The 19,486-nt window shown below is 41.8% G+C and overlaps 3 protein-coding genes across 4 annotated transcripts; 1 reads left to right on the top strand and 2 right to left on the bottom strand.

Annotated features, from left to right (window-relative positions):
• Positions 1 to 5,615: 5,615 nt before the first annotated feature.
• Positions 5,616 to 9,734, bottom strand: LOC109866473 (protein FAM89A-like). The gene is made up of 2 exons (XM_020455159.2): positions 9,135 to 9,734; positions 5,616 to 7,891 (listed from the first exon to the last, which is right to left on the bottom strand). The coding sequence occupies exons 1-2, from the start codon at positions 9,384 to 9,386 to the stop codon at positions 7,631 to 7,633; spliced, it is 513 nt and encodes a 170-aa protein (XP_020310748.1). The 5' UTR covers positions 9,387 to 9,734; the 3' UTR covers positions 5,616 to 7,630.
• Positions 9,735 to 12,655: 2,921 nt separating this feature from the next.
• Positions 12,656 to 16,396, bottom strand: LOC109866585 (sprT-like domain-containing protein Spartan). Of its 2 annotated transcripts, XM_020455331.2 has the most exons (6): positions 16,134 to 16,396; positions 15,696 to 16,012; positions 15,410 to 15,509; positions 15,150 to 15,278; positions 14,751 to 15,069; positions 12,656 to 14,626 (listed from the first exon to the last, which is right to left on the bottom strand). In XM_020455331.2, exons 2-6 carry the CDS (start codon positions 16,004 to 16,006, stop codon positions 13,638 to 13,640), a joined length of 1,848 nt encoding a protein of 615 aa, XP_020310920.1. In that variant the 5' UTR covers positions 16,007 to 16,012; positions 16,134 to 16,396; the 3' UTR covers positions 12,656 to 13,637. The 2 variants fall into 2 exon arrangements, with proteins under 2 accessions (XP_020310920.1, XP_020310919.1); XM_020455330.2 differs by having other exon boundaries at positions 15,696 to 16,396.
• A 35-nt stretch (positions 16,397 to 16,431) lies between these two features.
• On the top strand, positions 16,432 to 19,265 carry LOC109866505 (exocyst complex component 8-like). Its single transcript, XM_020455203.2, has one exon. The coding sequence runs from the start codon at positions 16,844 to 16,846 to the stop codon at positions 18,911 to 18,913; it is 2,070 nt and encodes a 689-aa protein (XP_020310792.1). The 5' UTR covers positions 16,432 to 16,843; the 3' UTR covers positions 18,914 to 19,265.
• Positions 19,266 to 19,486: the final 221 nt, after the last annotated feature.

Below are 19,486 nucleotides of genomic sequence, written 5' to 3' on the forward strand. Positions count from 1 at the left end.
TTACACCAGCTCTGTCAGGAGGAATGGGCCAAAATTCACCCAACTTATTGTGGGAAGCTTGTGGAAGGCTACCCTAAACGTTTGACCCAAGTTAAAAAATGTAAAGGCAATGCTACCAAATACTAATTGAGTGTAAGTAAACTAATGACCCACTGTGATGAAATAAATAAATAAAAGCTGAAATAAATGATTATTTCTACTATTATTCGGACATTTCACATTCTTAAAATAAAGTGGTGATCCTAACTGACCTAAGACAGGGAATTTTTATTAGGATTAAATATCAGGAATTGTGAACAACTGAGTTTAAATCTATTTGGCTAAGGTGTATGTAAGCTTCCGACTTCAACTGTAAGTATTCAGGCCCTTTGCTATGAGACTCGAAACTGAGCTCAGGTGAATCCTGTTTCCATTGAATGTCTTTGAAATGTGTCTACAACTTCATTGGAGTCCACTTGTGGTACATTCAATTGATTGCAGATGATTTGGAAAGGCGTACATCTGTCTATATATGGTTCCACAATTGACAGTGCATGTCAGAGCAAAAACCAAGCCATGAGGTCGAAGGAATTGTTTGTTGAGCTCCAAGACAATATTCTGTCGATGCACATATCTGGGGAAGGGTACCAAAAAATATCTGCAGCATTGAAGGTCCCCAAGAACACAATCGCCCCCATCATTCTTAAATGGATGGAGTGTGGAACCACCAAGACTCTTTCTGGAGCTGGTTGCCCGGCCAAACTGAGCAATCGGGGGAGAAGGGTGGTCAGGGAGGTGACCAAGAACCCGTTGGTCACTCTGACATAGCTCTATAGTTCCTCTGGAGATGGGTGAACCTTCTAGAAGGACAACCATTTATGCAGCACTCCACCAATCAGGCCTTTATGGTAGATTGGCAAGATGGAAGCCACTCCTCAGTAAAAGGCACGTAACAGCCCTCTTGGAGTTTGCCAAAAGGCTCCTAAAGACTCTCAGACCATGAGAAATAAGATTCTCTGAATCTTGACCTGAATGCCAAACATCACGTGTGGAGGAAACCTGGCACCATCCCTACAGTGAAGCTTGGTGGTTGCAGCTTGGTGGTGGCAGCTTGGTGGTGGCAGCTTGGTGGTGGCATATACAGTATACAGTAGCAGTCAAAACTTTTGACACACCCATTGTAGAATAATAATTGTGAAGACATAAAAACTATGAAATAACACATATGGAATCATGTAGTAACCCAAAAAAATGTTCAACAAATTCTTCAAAGTAGCCACACTTTGCCTTGATGACAGCTTTGCACACTCTTGGTATTCTCTCAACCAGCTTAATTTGAAATGCTTTTCCTACAGTCTTGAAGGAGTTCCCACCATATACTGAGCACTTGTTGGCTGCTTTTCATTCACTCTGCAGTCCAACTCATCCCAAACCATCTTAAACCATAATCTTACACAGCCTGAAGGTGTGAAGGTGTGAAGGTGTGTTGGGACATTGTCCTGTTGAAAAACAAATGATAGTCCCAATAAGCGCAAACCAGATGGGATGGCGTATCGCTTCAGAATGCTGTGGTAGCCATGCTGGTTAAGTGTGCCTTGAATTATATATACCCCCAAACCATCTCACTTCCTCCTCCATGCTTCATGGTGGGAACCACGCATGCGGAGATGATCTGTTCACCTACTTTGCGTCTCACAAAGACACGGCAGTTGGAACCAACAGTCTCAAATTTGGAATCATCAGACCAAAGGACAGATTTCCACCGGTCTAATCTCCATTGCTTGTGTTTCTTGGCCCAAGCAAGTTTCTTCTTCTTATTGGTGTCCATTAGTAGTGGTTTCTTTGCAGCAATTTGACCATGAAGGCCTGATTCATGCAGCCTCGTCTGAACAGTTCATGTTGAGGTGTGTCTGTTGTTTGAGCTCTGTGAAGCATTTATTTGGGATGCAATCTGAGGTGCAGATAACTCTAATGAACTAATGAACTTATCCTTTGCAGCAGAGGTAACTCTGGGTCTTCCTATCCTGTGGCAGTCCTCATGAGAGCCAGTTTCATCATAGTGCTTGATGGTTTTTGCATCTGCACTTGAAGAAACTGTCAAAGTTCTTCAAATTTTCCCGGATTGATTGACCTTCATGTCTTAACGTAATAATGGACTGTTGTTTCTCTTTGTCTACTTGAGCTGTTCTTGCCATAATATGGACTTGGTCTTTTACCAAATAGGGCTATCTTCTGTATACCTTGTCACAACACAACTGATTGGCTCAAACACATTAAGAAGGAAAGAAATTCCACAAAAGGGTGGCTACTTTGAAGAATCTCTAATATATATTTAGATTTGTTCAACACACAAGATTCCATGTGTGTTATTCCATCGTTTTGATGTCTTCACTGTTATCCTACAATGTATAAAAAATAGTCAAATAAAGAAAAACCCTTGAATGAGTAGGTGTGTCCAAACTTTTGACTGGTACTGTATATTTTTTAAGATAAGATTAAAATGGGTATGGTCTAATTGATAAAAAAACAAAAACATGTACACTATATATACAAAAGTATGTGGACACCCTTTCAAATTGGTAGATTTAGCTATTTCAGTCACACCCGTTCCTGACAGGTGTATAACATCTACCATACAGCCATGTAATCTCCATAGACAATCTTCAGACATTGGCTGGAGAATGGCCTTACTGATGAGCTCAGTGACTTTCAACGTGGCACCATCATAGGATGACACCTTTCCAACAAGTCAGTTCGTCTAATTTTGGCCCTGCTAGAGCTGCCCTGTTCAACTGTAAGTGCTGTTATTGTGAAGTGAAAACATCTAGGATCAACAACAGCTCAGCTTTGAAGTGGTAGGCCACACAAGCTCACAGAACGGGACCGCCGAGGGCTGAAGTGCGTAACGAGTAAAAAGTGTCTGTCCTTCATTGCAACACTCACTACTGAGTTCCAAACTGCCTCTGGATGCAACGTCAGCACAAGAACTGGTCGTCGAGAGCTTCATGGAATGGGTTTCCATGGCCGAGCAGCTGCCCACAAGCCTAAGATCACCATGAGCAAAGCCAAGTGTCGGCTGGAGTGGTGTAAAGCTCGCCGCCACTGGAGCAGTGGAAAAGCGTTCTCCGGAGTGATGAATCACGCTTCACAATCTGGCAGTCCGACGGACGAATCTGGATTTGGTGGATGCCAGGGGAACTCTACCTGCCCCAATGCATAGTGCCAATTGTAAAGTTTGGTGGAGGAGGTATAATGGTCTGGGGCTGTTTTACATGGTTCGGGCTAGGCTCCTTAGTTCCAGTGAAGGGAAATCTTAATGCTACAGCATACAATGACATTCTAGATGATTCTGTGCTTCTAACTTTGTGGCAACAGTTTGGAGAACACCCTTTCCTGTTTCAGCATAACAATGCCCCCATGCTCAAAGCTAGGTCCATACAAAAATGGTTTGTCAAGATCGGTGTGAAAGAAAATGACTGGCCTGCACAGAGTCCTGACCTCAACCCCATCAAACACCTTTGGGATGAATTGGAACGCCGACTACGAGCCAGGCCTAACTGCCCAACATCAGTGCCCGACCTCACTAACGCTCTTGTGGCGGAATGGAAGCATTTCCCGCAGCAATGTTTCAACAGCTAGTGGAAAGCGTCGAGTGTAGGCTGTTATAGCAGCAAAAGGGGGACCAATTCTATATTAATGCCAATTGGAATGAGATATTCAACAAGCAGCTGTCCACATACTTAGCAGCTGTCCACATACTTTTGGTTATATAGTGTATCTAAGTTTAGCTTTGTTAATGAATCAGAAAATCAATAGTAATTTCTGGTTGCTTGTCAACATTAGCTAGCATATTGATCCTGCTTTTCAGTATACCCCTTTGGTGAAGTGATTGATCATGAGTCTGGATAATCAGATTAGTATAACAAGAATCACATCAGAGGCATTACAATTTTGAGACCAGTGTATAAATGTGCCCTTAAAGGGAAATAACATTTGATTCATAGGGACAAAAGATGTCATAAAGAATAGATAATGTGTGATTTATAATTCTCTATGTCAACAAGTGCTCAGTGTAAGCTCATGATCATAATTCCAGCCAGGTCCAGGGCTCAGAGAGTAAAGGTCAGACAGGATCACTGAAGCAGAGCTGACTGTTCTGTGCCATAGCCAAGCTGTGAGCTCTAGACAAGTTAACCGAGGACGGTAGGTAGCAAGGCCCTTAACCCTAATTGCTATGCTTAATTAACTTGGTCTCATAGACTAGACATAACATAGTAAATCTAAATCCGGGACACTCAAATTAGTATGATATGGTAACATAAAAAAGAGGGTACTAAAGGCAGAAACAAAAGGAGGACGGCTTGTGGTAATGGCTTAAGCGGAATTAGTGGAATGGTATCAAATATATCAAACACATAGCTTCCATGTGTTTGATGCCACTCCATTCTTAACTCTATTGCAGCCCAATGCTAGAAATGTGAAATAAGCAATAGGTTGTGTGCTCCATTATTGTGATCCTACACAAAACACAGCCCTTATTTGAAGTGTTTGTAAAATCCCCTATGGGAAAAATGAATGATCTATACTACTTCATCTGAAAACTCCTAAACTGTACTAGTTACATGGTTTATACTTCAAAGTGTTTAATGGCGTAAGTAAAACCACAGGAATTTAATTGTGTTTTTTCCCATTTATTGATTAAGCTTTGAGGTGAGTAGTGTGTTTGTGGTCTGAGTGTTGGCACAGCCCGTTTGCACATAGCCCAGTGCTTGTGTGGCAGAGTCACGCATACTGTACCTTGGATTTTCTTTCAATCAAGATTATGTTAAGCCACCACAATCTCCTAAACAAATGCTCAGCCCAGCACAGCACAGCACAGCTCAGCACAGCACAGAGGCGTGTTCAGTACAGGCTGCATTCCAAAAGGTCACTTCTCATCTGAATAAATGCAGCCCATACTGTACTCTGAGGAACAAGCGTAAGTCTGAGTGTGTGGAGAGGGGATTAGTTCTGCCCTGATTTTAACTGACCAGCTGGGTTGCTTGGTATATGACAACGACGGTTGCCGCTCACTACCTGTGAGAAGATACAGTAACAGGGAAACTATCCGAGGGTCCACCAGTGTTGTTCACATGATTTGTCTACGGAGCCTTGACCTAAGAAGAAAACACTTGCAGAGCCAGATTGTGCAATAGCTCGCTACATTATCTGAGTGGGACATTCCAGAAGCTTTGCTTCTCAGTTTTCACTATGAGATAGAAACAATGTTATCTTCAGCAGTACATATACAGTAGATGTCTAGTTACATGTCACACTTCATATACATTAATTGGTGCTTATTTTGAACAAGACAATCATTCTTTAAACTGTCAAACAGCAATAGAGTTGAAATAGCGCACAATTCTCCAAACACAGTCAAAGAAGAATGTCTCTATGGCAGCTATAATAAATTATCCAAAGTCACTCTAAAGTGCAATGATGCAATGTTCTGTTGGTGCCAAAGGTGGCATTTGATCAATACCCTATCAAGTGGTGCATGCTGACCTGTAAAGCCAAAGCTAATTTTAGAGCTACAAAGTAGACAGTTATGTTCCGTTGCCTGTGAATGACAGTTTCATGCAGGAATAACAGACAAATTTGAGTAAAGTAATTTTATTAAATCCATAAGTATAACTATTACATAAAAGAGCATAAAACCAATTTTCCAAAAACAGTAGTATGGTCATTCACTAAAAATAACAAATATGAGGAATGGATTGAAACTAAACAAACCCTTCAAATATTGTCTTTGAGTTCTGTCAGAGGGAACAATCAAATTTACATCATAGATGAAAATCATATTACATAGATAACAGATTCATTCATCTTGACCTTTTTCACTCAAAATATGGACTGAAATCATTGGGCCAACTCCTTGAAATGACTGTGGTAAAAGAACAGCTTTCTGATTGGATGAAATCAAGACCAATCAAATGTATTTATAAAGCCCTTTTTTACATCTGTAGATGTCACTAAGGGCTATACAGAAGCCCAGCCTAAAACCCCAAACAGCAAGCAATGTAGATGCACAAAGACATTGTTCATCTGAATATCGCCACATGAAACCAAATCTCATCGGGATGCAGTTGAATACATTTCACTTCTGTATTATTGACACTAGTGAAGAAACATTTTTTCCTTTTAAAAGGTAGGAATTGAACAAGTAACTATGCTGTAGTTACAGCATACTATGCACCACGTGTGCCATCAGACCATCCGAAGGACATGACCAGGTTGAGAAAAGTGCTGTGAGATGAAGGGACAGATAACAGCAATAGCCAAGGTTGGAGACCTAAAGGGCACGAAAGGCACTAATTGTGGCGATTTCTGTTTAGTGTGATGCAGAAAAATAAGACTGATATCCTGTAATACTGACTTTCAATGTGGGGCTGGTGGCAGCAATATATACATTTTACGGTGAAGCTGGAGGTAGAATATTCAGTACATAGCACATTGAGGCATAGGAGTTCCCGAGGACATTTTCTTTTAACTCCCCATTTTGAAAGCTTTCTGTAGCTGACCTCCAGTCAGCCGCTGGTGTGTATATTGTCAAATGGCATTAATCATAGTCAAGAAAACACATGTCTAAACAGATCAACCTCCTGTACTACAACACATTCATTATATTGTGTAACATCGGAGAAAAATTAACCGACTAGGAGCATCTAGAAGAACATTGCACAGTATCATTCCTAAAACCCATTACAAATCAACCCAGGTGTGTCAATTATACTCTTTGGTTTGCGTACCACAAACACATGAATTGTGGACCAGTTAACACAACAAAAAGTCTGGATACAAAAGCAAAATTTTTCTCCTCGAGTAGACTTCCTAGCCTATATTATTTTGATGAGCAGTCTATGCAGCTAAATGTTGAGAGTGCAGACTTGGTGTCAGTTGGCTGTGGAACACCGTAATGGACACAACTGCCATACATGCATGTCCTAGCGGGGGTCAATATATGAATTCATGAGTACCCTGTATTGATTTGTTAAATGAAAACAATGGTTATGATGGTGATAACTGTACTTAAGTCAACAATCTAGTTTCATTGAAGAACTGTTAACTGAAAAGGTATGGAGCGCCACAGCACAATATGAAATTAAGCATACCATTGGGCTTCAAAGAAGCACATGCGTATTTACCCTGGTATAAAACCATTCCAGAAGTAAGCATTTCCAGCATTTTAACACTTTTTCACATTTCTATACTTTTCTCCAGCCTACTCCACCCAGACCACAAATCCGTAACAGTCAACATTGCCACTACATGCCATCTAAAAGTTAATTTCCTCCCTCACTGATTGCAGGGACAGGAATCCCATCCCTTTAGTTTATTAAGACCTTCCCAGTCTCCGGATTTAAACCCTGTAAACATTGTGTTGACAGAGCTTGGAAGTACTCACAACAAATCATTAAACTCAACTAAAAATGTCCATAGTTATAGGAGAAAAAAAACATAATTTATAATAAATAATGAACCTTTGTTTATATATTTTTATGAAAAGGTCTGCTGAGAAAGTACTATAAGCCAATGCATGGCAAAGCTCTTTATTAAAAAAAGCATATTGCCTCAAATGTGTGGAGTCAAGCAAGCTCAACTCTTGAGTCTCTCAGATGGTGATGTGGAAAGAGTCTCCTAACCAAGAGTCCTTGCTAGTCCCATTTTTGGGAGCTGTCGCCTCACTTCCCTCCGGTTGGTCAGTTGGTGTTGTGCTCGTCTCCTGGTAGTATTCATCATCTTCATCAAAGTAGCCATTCTCTATCCCGTGCCCGGCACTGAGGTCATGGCAGCTGCCCTTGTACTCCTGGATTGACTCGTGAAGGGACCAGAGCTGACACAGCAAAGACATATCCTGTTGACGCAACCCCACCTGGAAAATACAAAATTAATCTAGAATTATTTTAAGCGCTCAAAAGGGTGTTTTATACTATACCTAAAACTTTAGAGATTAGACAAAAGAGCAGATGGTGCTTAATGCCTAGCCCAATATTGGACTAAAAAGAGCCTAACATTGCTTCTTCTCTACCCAACTACTAAGGAGTAAAGGTGCAGTCTATGCATCTAATGTTCTGTTTAAAGGGTGAATTGGCTCAGGAAGCTAACAACTCCATCGAAAAGGTGAATCAGTTGCCAATTGTAGATTGGTTCTTGAAACAAATCCCTCTACTTCTATAATACATCTAAATAATTTCCCAAGTGCAAAACACACTTACTGCTCACTTAACCGATTTTAACAGTTGCAGCAGACAGTATTTCAGTGACAACATGTGTATGGCTTCGGTCTTCTGCAGACAGCCAATTAGACCCGGATAGCTAATTAGAACAGGTAGTTAACTCTATTCCATCTGTTTTCGTAAACAAGTGCTGTAGCATAAAATATGGCCGTGTGGGAACCCTACCACAATAAAGTGGTATCTCAATACAAAACATGTTGCATTATGTTTCGCCGACAATAGCTCCTTCATATTATAAAATGAGAAAGTCCTTATGCTTCCAAAACCGTACTGCAAGCGATACCTGTTAATGTTCAGACCGAGCGTCGCGGCTCCCACCCTACAGAAGATTGCTTCATCCAGTGAGTTGTGTAGTGTAATGGAACAGTCATGATCAAGGGCTACTTCCTGCATTCAGCTAGAAATATTTGTTTCTATCCATTCAAATCAATATTTTATGGGATACAATATTCATCATAAAATAGGCCTACAGTGAGGCTGAACGTTCGATTTGTAAGCCTTCAAATAGCTACTCATAAAGACTCATATGTTCACAAATCAAAGTCACAAATTTAGTATAGACTGTAGGCTATCAAAGAAATCCAAACTGGCATCAAATCCTACAAGCAACAACGTATCGTGTTTCATCGTGGTCTTGCCACCGTTGAGTATTGGCTACAGTGTTGCAAATCTTATCACAGAAATTGGCAACTGCCAGTGTCAAATTTCTGTTAATGTTTCAGCGGACTATAAGAGCTACGGTACTAATTAGACCATGAATTAATGAAGTCATTGAGTAATTTCGTGATTGGTGAAATCATGAGAACAGCTGTTCTGACATTCTGCGTTGTAAAATGAGAAGGAAAACAACCCATCACAAATCACATCCCCTCCACTTACCATTTCTTTTCGGAGGAGTGCTAAAGCCGCATCAAGGTTGGCCGGTTTATTCGCAAGCAGATTGTCGGAATGATTTCGCCCACGACTAAGGTCGTCTTGGATCATGGTTTTCTTTGCATACATCCTTTCCATCTCTCTCCAAGACCCGCCGCTTGAATTCAGCAAGCCGCTTAGGCTCTTCGGCAGTGGTGGTAGCCCCTCAATGAAGGCCAGTGTTCCGCCCGCTGTGCCGTTCGCCGATTTACCGTTCATCGTTATACCTTTACCTTAAATTCAATACTTTAGTGGGAAGAAGTTTTAGTGGTTATAAAAACCACATTCGGTAAAGAAATTCGCCTCTCCGACGAGCACCATGCAACAGTAGAATTATTCGTTGACGCCAACAGCCGTAATCTCCTTTATGACTCTGGCTTGCACTTCCTGTCCCTTTAACACAGTTCGAGTTGGATTGGGCGTCACCCACGGTGACGGACAGGAAAGTGTGGTTGAATATTTACAACCTTCGACAGTATTTTTTTTGGGGGGGGGGGGGGGGGGGGGTTAGACGCTCCTATCTAATTCATGCTGTTTATTGCTAAAGTGAGTCACAGCTCTACAGTGTGAGGATTTGATTTACTTCTAAGACAATTGTCTGGATTCACACAGATAGTCCAATTCTGATATTTGTTTTCACTAATTGGTATTTTGACCAATCAGATCAGCTCTGAAAAACAGCTGCTGTGAAAATATCTGATGTGATTGGGCAAAAGGCCATGCAGATCTCCTCTATAGCAGTGATGTTTTGGGGCTGTTGCTGGGCAACACGGACTTTCAACTCCCTCCAAAGATTTTCTATGGGTTGAGATCTGGAGACTGGCTAGGCCACTCCAGGACGTTGAAATGCTTCTTACGAAGCCACTCCTTCGTTGCCCGGGCGGTGTGTTTGGGATCATGTATTGTGAAAAATGTGTAAACGCAACCAATAATGATGAGGAACCACCAAATAGCCATGATTTAATATTTTATCAAATGAAAGTTATCAAGCTTATTTTCTTGCAATTCTCCAATTGTGGGATACAAGTGCATTGATATAATGTTGTTTAGTATAATGGCACACTTCGCAAAGAAACAAACATGACATATGCTACATGAATACGGCTGAGAATAGTTCAAAAGGCATTACTTAGGCTGAGGTCTTCATGACATGTGTCTGCAGAACAAAGGTTTTCCGTATGAAGGACAGATGGTGGGATTTCCAACCATGGTCCTGTTTCATCAACAGCCCCTCAACAAAGAGACAAAGCCCACCCAACAGAGGCACATGTGGCCTATACAAGGGCAGATGTCATTGAAGAAGCAAGGTCTCAACAAATGATGTGTAATTGTAAATGTGAAAAACTAAATAAATCGATGTATTCCCTTAAAAAAAACACTTTATAGTCTATGAATTGGCAGTGTGTTAATAAGAGTTGAAATGTACTCACAGTGTGTTTTTGATGATACACTGCACAGTTAAGACAAGGACACCCCATTAGGCCTTCCTAAGTGTTGGTGCCTTTTGACTGCAGTGCACTCAAGATGAACGGATTATGAATTTACCCCTGTGGACATGTGCTTTAAATACAGGCTAGAGGAAACAGGTACAACTTATCTTCAAGCTTCTCATTTGTGTGTCTTCTCACTAAATTGTATTGTATGCTATTTTTCACTGTGCTAATCATCTGGGATGTCCTCAGAATCTAGCAGGTCAGGATGAGCAGAAGTTGTGGCATACAGTTGCCTGCCTCATTGTTGTGCCTTGAACTCTACTGCCCTCCCTCTCTGCCCGTCTGCCATGACATATCTCACCCCACTGCCCCTGCATCATCCTTCCCTAAATAACATATGCCTTGATTTTATTCCAGAATGAACCAGAAACCATTCAGGGAAAACCTTCCTTTGTACATGTAAGACCACAGACAAAAATAGTACTATTGGTATTATATTGCACAAGCAGTTTCTTTTCAGAAACTGTCATTGCTCTCTTGGCCCGGTCTAGTTAGGTCCCCATAAAATCTTCCTGTACTCTTTGAATGTGAATCAAAAGAAAATTCTCAACAATGCTCTATGCCCTTGGGAGGGCAGGAAATCTATTCAAATGTGTCTAAGCATGTAAGGGTATTGAAGTATGTTTCTGAGAATTATGTCATTTTTCAGTTAATTGAATTAGTATAGTTATAGTGGGGCAAAAAAGTATTTAGTCAGCCACCAATTGTGCAAGTTCTCCCACTTAAAAAGATGAGAGAGGCCTGTAATTTTCATCATAGGTACACTTCAACTATGACAGACAAAATGAGGGGGAAAAAATCCAGAGAAATCACATTGTAGGATTTTTTATGAATTTATTTGCAAATTATGGTGGAAAATAAGTATTTGGTCAATAACAAAAGTTTCTCAATACTTTGTTATGTACCCTTTGTTGGCAATGACAGAGGTCAAAAGTTTTCTGTAAGTCTTCACAAGGTTTTCATACACTGTTGCTGGTATTTTGGCCCATTCCTCCATGCAGATCTCCTCTATAGCAGTGATGTTTTGGGGCTGTTGCTGGGCAACACGGACTTTCAACTCCTTCCAAAGATTTTCTATGGGTTGAGATCTGGAGACTGGCTAGGCCACTCCAGGACGTTGAAATGCTTCTTACGAAGCCACTCCTTCGTTGCCCGGGCGGTGTGTTTGGGAACATTGTCATGCTGAAAGACCCAGCCACGTTTCATCTTCAATGCCCTTGCTGATGGTAGGCTTTGTTACTTTGGTCCCAGCTCTCTGCAGGTCATTCACTAGGTCCCCCCGTGTGGTTCTGGGATTTTTGCTCACCGTTCTTGTGATCATTTTGACCCCACGGGGTGAGATCTTGCGTGGAGCCCCAGATCGAGGGAGATTATCAGTGGTCTTGTATGTCTTCCATTTCATAATAATTGCTCCCACAGTTGATTTCTATAAACCAAGCTGCTTACCTATTGCAGATTCAGTCTTCCCAGCCTGGTGCAGGTCTACAATTTTGTTTCTGGTGTCCTTTGACAGCTCTTTGGTCTTGGTCATAGTGGAGTTTGGCGTGTGACTGTTTGAGGTTGTGGACAGGTGTCTTTTATACTGATAACAACTTCAAACAGGTGCCATTAATACAGGTAACAAGTGGAGGACAGAGGAGCTTCTTAAAGAAGAAGTTACAGGTCTGTGAGACAGAAATCTTGCTTGTTTGTAGGTGACCAAATACTTATTTTCCACCATAGTTTGCAAATAAATTCATAAAAAATCCTACAATGTGATTTTCTGTTTTTTTTTCTTCTCATTTTGTCTGTCATAGTTGAAGTGTACCTATGATGAAAATTACAGGCCTCTCTCATCTTTTTAAGTGGGAGAACTTGCACAATTGGTGGCTGACTAAATACTTTTTTGCCCCACTGTATATGATGAAATGGTATTTGAGACCATCTTATTGATTGGTATTAGTCTGCCATTGAGGAAGGAGGACTATTAAGTCACATTCAGTCAAAAGACACATAAAAGGTATGAAAGAACATTTTATTTTCCCTTTATAAACATTCCTATTAAAACATGAATGTTGGTCTTACTTCATCAGAAACAAAACAAATCCAACATTCAACTTAACATTTATACCAGCAGCACACATGCAGAAAATAATCTGCAAATACATTAATACTATTCAATGATGGTATTACTAATGACAATAAAAAAAACAAGACAACTAAAACACTAAATATATTCAATAACAGCCTTGTTACTGGTTGGCTACACACTTCTCCTACAGGTAATTTACAGAGGCTTAAGATAAATTCACATTAGTGCTTTCCATTGAACAAGGCATTAAACTATTATTGATGACATGAGTCAGCACATGCCCTTGTAAAACACTTGACCCTGTCGAATGTGACAAATTCTAAGGCCTAGAGAAGTGAATAGCAAGCACGTGTGAAATTCAATACTGCCCGATCAGCATACGAGGAAGACACTTTCCAAATTCAAGACCGCAGCAAATTGCTTATGTAATGGCAACATTGCCTTGACCCATTAAGTCAAAGTGGCACCAATGAAATCAATTATACATGAGCGAAGACCAATGCTAAAACATTTGGAACATTTTCTTAAACATGGTTATCTGAGGCAGCATGTCACAATTGATCAATGTTTTTGGAAATATTTACATGGATCTACTAAGGCACAAGTCTCTCTGCCAACTACCATAAACGTAACAACCCGGTGCAGTCCAGATGTTGTTCTTTAAGACTTAAACCAACAGGCTTTTTCCAGAGGGTTTTACATGATGTAGGAGATGCAAACTGGAAAACCTCAAAACTGTATCTCTAATTACAGCAGTACTACATGAGATACAAATGAAATTTAGACTTATTAGCAAAACCGTCTTTCAGGGAAACAAACTCTATACAACTTTACCTACGCTTAGACCTGTTAGAGGTTGTGCAATATAAAACAGCTGCAGGGCATTCTCCTCACATTTCAGTTCTCTCACAAGAGACAGGAATCTAAATGTTGATTGATTTTTGACTCTTGCACCATGGCTTGGCATACAGGGCAGCTGACGTTCACAGTAGGGCTTGCAGAGCTGGCAGAGTTGTTCTGAACTGCAGGATGGGCTGTTGGGGTAGTCGGCATGTCAATGTCCTGCCTTGTACTCCTTGACGTTGATGGTGATGACTCACCAATTGTCTGCTGAAAGAAGTCAAAGATGTGAGCAGAGGTGCGGTCTTCCCAAGGCCTCTTCCTAGAAACTGGAATGTTGACTCCATTAGGCTTTTTAGGGCCTTTGAAATATTTGGAGGGGTGAGGCTCGGTGGACACGCCAGGTTTTGATGTGGCCGGAACAACAGAATGATGGCTGTCCAGTTGTCTGGTGTCTGAGGAACTGACAGCTTTGGCTGGTTGTCCAAAGTTCAAACCACCCACAGATGAAAATGCACTTTTAGTCTCATCTGGAGGTTTTGAGACAGTGGAGGTACTAGAACTAGCTGCACTTCCAGACTTCCAGCCACTGGCATTAAAGAGGTCTTGGACAGACCTTTGCTCTGTTTTGGTCTTGAAAGTGTCTGAGGAGTTACTATCTGGCTTGGACACAGTGGTGTTGGATTTGTAAATCCTAACAGGTGAGCCACCGATGTTGACAAATGCCTTGGTGTTGCTGACAGATTTTTTAACAGGGGGTTTAGGTCCTCTGAATGGACCGTGTGCTCCCCCTGCTATGGAGGTTGTGGTGCTTGTGCTCCCCTTCTTCTGTGGGCAGCTCAGACCTGGCCGTCCAGGCGAGTCAATTCCTTTTGCCGTCGCCTGAGCTGGAGGTGACAGCACAAGCCTGGGGGACACAGAAGTAGTGAAGGGTGTTGTGGGACTGTTGACAATAGGTTTCTTGAGTTGAAATGATGATGGCTGCGAACTCCCTCCAAGCAGAAAGCCTTTGCCACTGAATGGGATGATATTCCTTATGTCCTGTAAACCAGAGCCTGAGACAAAAACATTGGAAATAAAATGTAGATTCACCAAAACACATTCACTAAGCCATATTTTGAATTATAAATGATATTACTGCTCTCAGCATTCATCAAACGAGAAAGAGACTTGTATTACCTGCAATAGATGTACTGGAAGGCTTGCTGTTGCTTGTGGGCTTGTCTGTAGGCTTCTTGTCTTTGCTGGTGTCTGTCTTGCCTTGGCTGGTGTCTGTCTTCTTGCCTTTCTTTCCATAACCCTCCGGCTCCTTGACCTTGGTATAAGTGCCCCCACAGGAGCGCAGGTGGTCCCCCCACCATGTGTCTTGGGCTGAGGGGGCACGGTTCATTGCCCTCTTCACGTATCCAAAGTAAGGCTTGCGAGTTCGACAGGGCCCATCACAGCGCCACCAGTGCTGACGGTAGAGATCCACTTCATCGTGGAACGTGTGATAGACCTGGTGGAACACCGTTGATTCAGAAGTCAGATGCATATCAACACAAAGTACACTTTGACTGGACACAGAGAAGAACCTACTGTGATTTTAGTGCCAGTAGCTTGATTGATTCTGTCCATGTGCTTGCAGAACTCAGGTCCATGTCCATCACGATCCCTGTTGTTTAGAGTCACGAAGAGCAGTGCATGGATCATCTCATGCAGAAGTGTCTGGAAAAATTAACAGAGTATTTTTCATGTTATGCTATACTGAAGAAATTCCACCACAGCCACTTTGCATGTGTTAAATCTTATAGAATTGTAATCAATCTGAGAAGGTTCAGGTTGGTTAGTCAAAGTACCTGTACAAGATCCCGACGGGGTCTGAGTTTTAGTAAAGGTTCACTGAGTCGAATAGAACACAGTCCACCTCGTCCTTCATAAGAACACACACCTGCACACCTATAATTTAAGATTTTATGAGGGGACAGGCATTGAACAATATAACATAAGGGAATAGTCTAACCACAAGAAAACAATCACAGTTCGAGTTATACATGGATAGTGAATAGGCAACATGTTCTAATGTAAGAGCTCCAATAAGAAACACGTGAATCATATCTGATGATGGATACAACAATGACTTACAGTGTCATTCGGGGGCTCCATTTGACTTCAACACCACTGAGCTTTCCCCAGAAGAATGTGTCATTGAACTCAAGGAACATCGCCCTCACATCTGGGCTTGGGTCAAGCGTCTCCCACGACTCATCCACGATTGACATTGGTTTCTCTGGAGCAATAGATGGACGTGAATAGGGGATGACATCGCTGCTAGACTCAACTTTCCGTTTTTTGGTGGTTTGGCCATAGCTGTTGTCATCATTTGTTGAATTTGTGGATGCCTCGGAATTAAATTGCTCTTGCAGCTGAATGGCAAGCAGGAAATCGTCGTCCATGTTCAACTATTGATGGATGAACATATAATTCAAGTTAGATGGATATAAGATAGCTAAATTAGATAGCTTGTGATGTAACGTTGACTAGCTAAATAGCTAACGTTAGCCAGTAGGCTAATGAACGCACCAAAACCCAATCATATGATTTGGCGCTGGATAGCTCTAACTTTAGCAACCATCAGATGACTGTCATCGCGGTCTAATCAATTTGATTGTCATATAGCTATATCTACGTAAGAGTATATCAATATTCAGCTTAAGTTAAATGTAGATTCATTTCTGTAATTATTTAGATAGTTAACGGGAAATACTACAGAAAAAATGTTTTCGCTCTTTTTCAAAATACTTCCTGTTTACGTGCTTTCCTAGTTTACGGTGATATCCTTCATTCTATGGTACTGTTGGGAACTCTGGGATACGTTATTCCGCCACAGTGGCACTCGCGAATAAATGTTGTCCAACTAAATAGTTCCTCGGGATTTTATATAAATACGCTGAAATGAAAGAACATTTATAAAATACAAATGTTGATTGTAATTTTGATCTCTCAATATGACTATAACTTAAATAGCTATGCGCACATTTTATTTTTATTTATTTTATTTTACATTCATTTTTTAACCCATAGACGTTCTATTAGCCACCTAATTTCCGTCTCGTGACGTTTTGGGCAAAGATGTTGTTCTGTCTGTGTTTTGGGTGTTAACATATTTCCTGTTATCGCAGCAGCTAAAAAACATCACATATTCATGTATATTAATCAGAAGAAGACACCTTTTTTTAATCAGAAGAAGACACCTTTTTTTAATCAGAAGAAGACACGCAGTAACCTGGGAGATGGCAGAGCAGGCGAACAGACTGCGCAAGCAATTAGAATCAGCTAATTTCGACCCGCAGAATTATGTCAAGAATCTCTCACAACAATCTGATGGCGACAGAGATTTGCAAGAACATCGTCAAAAAATACAGACCCTGGCAGATGAAACGGCTCAAAACCTGAAGAAAAATGTCTACAAGAATTACAGACAGTTCATCGAAACTGCCAAAGAGATTTCATACTTGGAGAGTGAGATGTACCAACTGAGTCATATTTTGACAGAGCAGAAAAGTATAATGGAGAGCATTACCCAGTCTTTGCTCTCAACAGATAAGGATGAAACTGCGAAGGAGATGCTGGCAGCATTCCCTAAAGACACAGAGGAAGTGAAACAGAGAACACTGACTACACTGCTTGAGAAAGTGGAGGGGTGCAAAAACATTATGGACACCCCAGGCAGGTATTTAGTGTACAATGGCGACCTGGTTGAGTATGATGTGGACAACATGGCACAACTTCAAAAAGTGCATGCCTTCCTGATGAATGACTGCCTTCTTATTGCCACCTGGTTAGCAAATCGCCGTGGTACAGTGAAGTACAAATACAATGCACTGTATGATCTGGAGAGCTTTGCCATTGTCAACGTGAAGGACCACCCCCCAATGAAAGACATGTTCAAAATCCTGATGTTCCCAGAAAGCCGCATATTTCAGGCAGAAAACAGCAAGATTAAAAAGGAGTGGCTGGAGATCCTTGATGAGACCAAGAAAAACAAAGTGACAAAAGAAAAACACAAGAAGGAAGAGGTAGAGGTTCCCAACTCACCAGTGAGACCAGAAGTCTCGGTTTCGACCAACCCTTTTGATGACAAAGAGACCAACCCTTTTGACTCAGAGGAGGCAGTGGATCTGAGCTTGGAGTGGATCCAGGAGCTTCCCGAGGACCTGGACGTGTGCATTGCCCAGCGGGACTTTGAAGGTGGTGTGGACCTCCTGGACAAGCTGAATGACTACCTGAAGGACCAGCCTGTCAATCTGAGGGTGAAAAACCTCAGGGTGAAGGTGGATGAGCGTGTCCGACAGCTGACAGAGGTGCTGGTGTTTGAGCTTTCTCCTGACCGTTCCCTCCGCGGAGGGCCCAAAGCGACCCGTCGGGCCGTGTCTCAGTTAATCCGGCTGGGGCAGCCCACCAAAGCCTGTGAGCTCTTCCTTAAGAACCGAGCCGCTGCTGTCAGGACCGCCATCCGCCAGCTGCGCATTGAGGGGGCTACTCTGCTCTACATACACAAGCTTTGCAACATCTTCTTCACTAGCTTGCTGGAGACAGCCAAAGAATTTGAGATGGACTTTGCTGGTAACACAGGCTGCTACTCTGCATTTGTGGTCTGGTCCCGGTCATCCATGAAGATGTTTGTGAATGCATTCAGTGGGCAGGTGTTTGACAGCAAAGAGAGCCTCTCCACTGCAGCTGAGTGTGTCAAGGTGGCCAAGGAGCACTGCAAGCAGCTCAGTGAGATTGGCCTGGACCTCACCTTCACACTGCAGTCCCTCTTGGTTAAAGACATCAAGTCAGCCTTGCAAAGCTACAAGGAGATCATCATTGAGGCCACCAAGCACCGCAACTCTGAGGAGATGTGGAGGAAGATGAACCTGATGACTCCAGAGGCTCTCACAAAGCTGAAGGAGGAAATGTGCAGCTGCGGCATGAGCAGCTTCAATCAGTATACAGGAGACGACTGCTGGGTCAACCTCAGCTACACCCTCGTGGCCTTCACCAAACAGATGATGGCTTTCCTAGAGGAGGGGCTGAAGCTCTACTTCCCAGAGCTGCACATGGTGCTGCTGGAGAGCCTGAGGGAGATCATTCTTGTGGCTGTACAGCACGTCGATTACAGCCTGCGGTGTGAACAGGAGGCAGAGAAGAAAGCTTTCATTCTACAAAATGCGTCCTTCCTACACGATACTGTACTCCCTGTGGTGGAGAAGAGGTTTGAGGAAGGAGTGGGGAAACCTGCTAAGCAGTTACAAGACTTGAGAAAGAGTGCACGGACCATTCGTGTCAATCCTGATAGTACTATGTCTCAGGTCTAGTGGGTGGATTATTACCTGGTGTGAACAGCACCTTGATGACACTGTTGAACTTCAAATCTTTGGCCAGAATTGATGAAATCTATTATTTCTGTCATATAGCCTATTCAGTGATGATTCTTTCTGTTTAATATGATGTTGAAGAGAATTACATCGAGATAGTTTGTCATTTGTAATTTCCCTTATTTTTTCTATGCTTGATGATATAGCATTATGAATAGTAGGCTAACTGCAATAGGATGACTGATTGTTTTATCCTAATGCATTGACAATGTTATTGATTTGTACAAATACGCTCTGACACTGGTTTCACACAAATTCTCTCACAAAATAAAAAGGGAATGCATTATAACAATTTTGTCCAGTTTATTGAAAAAAACATTGTTTATATATACTGTTTGATTTTTGTAAAACAATTAGTAACCGAAAGGTTGTAAGTTCAAACCCCTGAGCTGACAAGGTACAAAATCGTACAAAATGCCCCTGAACAGGCAGTTAACCCACTGTTCCTAGGCCGTCATTGAAAATAAGAATTTGTTCTTAACTGACTTGCCTAGTAAAATAAAGGTAAAATAA

This window comes from Oncorhynchus kisutch, linkage group LG21, assembly GCF_002021735.2.
Source record: "Oncorhynchus kisutch isolate 150728-3 linkage group LG21, Okis_V2, whole genome shotgun sequence".
NCBI classification, from domain to species: Eukaryota; Metazoa; Chordata; class Actinopteri; order Salmoniformes; family Salmonidae; genus Oncorhynchus; species Oncorhynchus kisutch.

What these genes read in the sequence shown, in the direction of transcription:
- LOC109866473 (XM_020455159.2), bottom strand. Translation starts at nt 9,386, where the DNA reads ATGAACGGTAAATCGGCGAACGGCACAGCGGGCGGAACACTGGCCTTC. An exon ending in CACTCCTCCGAAAAGAAATG is followed by an intron (nt 7,892 to 9,134) that starts GTAAGTGGAGGG and finishes TGTATTTTCCAG; the next exon opens with GTGGGGTTGCGTCAACAGGA.
- LOC109866585 (XM_020455331.2), bottom strand. Translation starts at nt 16,006, where the DNA reads ATGGACGACGATTTCCTGCTTGCCATTCAGCTGCAAGAGCAATTTAAT. An exon ending in CTACTGGCACTAAAATCACA is followed by an intron (nt 15,070 to 15,149) that starts GTAGGTTCTTCT and finishes GTGTTCCACCAG; the next exon opens with GTCTATCACACGTTCCACGA. An exon ending in TTCCAGTACATCTATTGCAG is followed by an intron (nt 14,627 to 14,750) that starts GTAATACAAGTC and finishes TTTTTGTCTCAG; the next exon opens with GCTCTGGTTTACAGGACATA.
- LOC109866505 (XM_020455203.2), top strand. Translation starts at nt 16,844, where the DNA reads ATGGCAGAGCAGGCGAACAGACTGCGCAAGCAATTAGAATCAGCTAAT.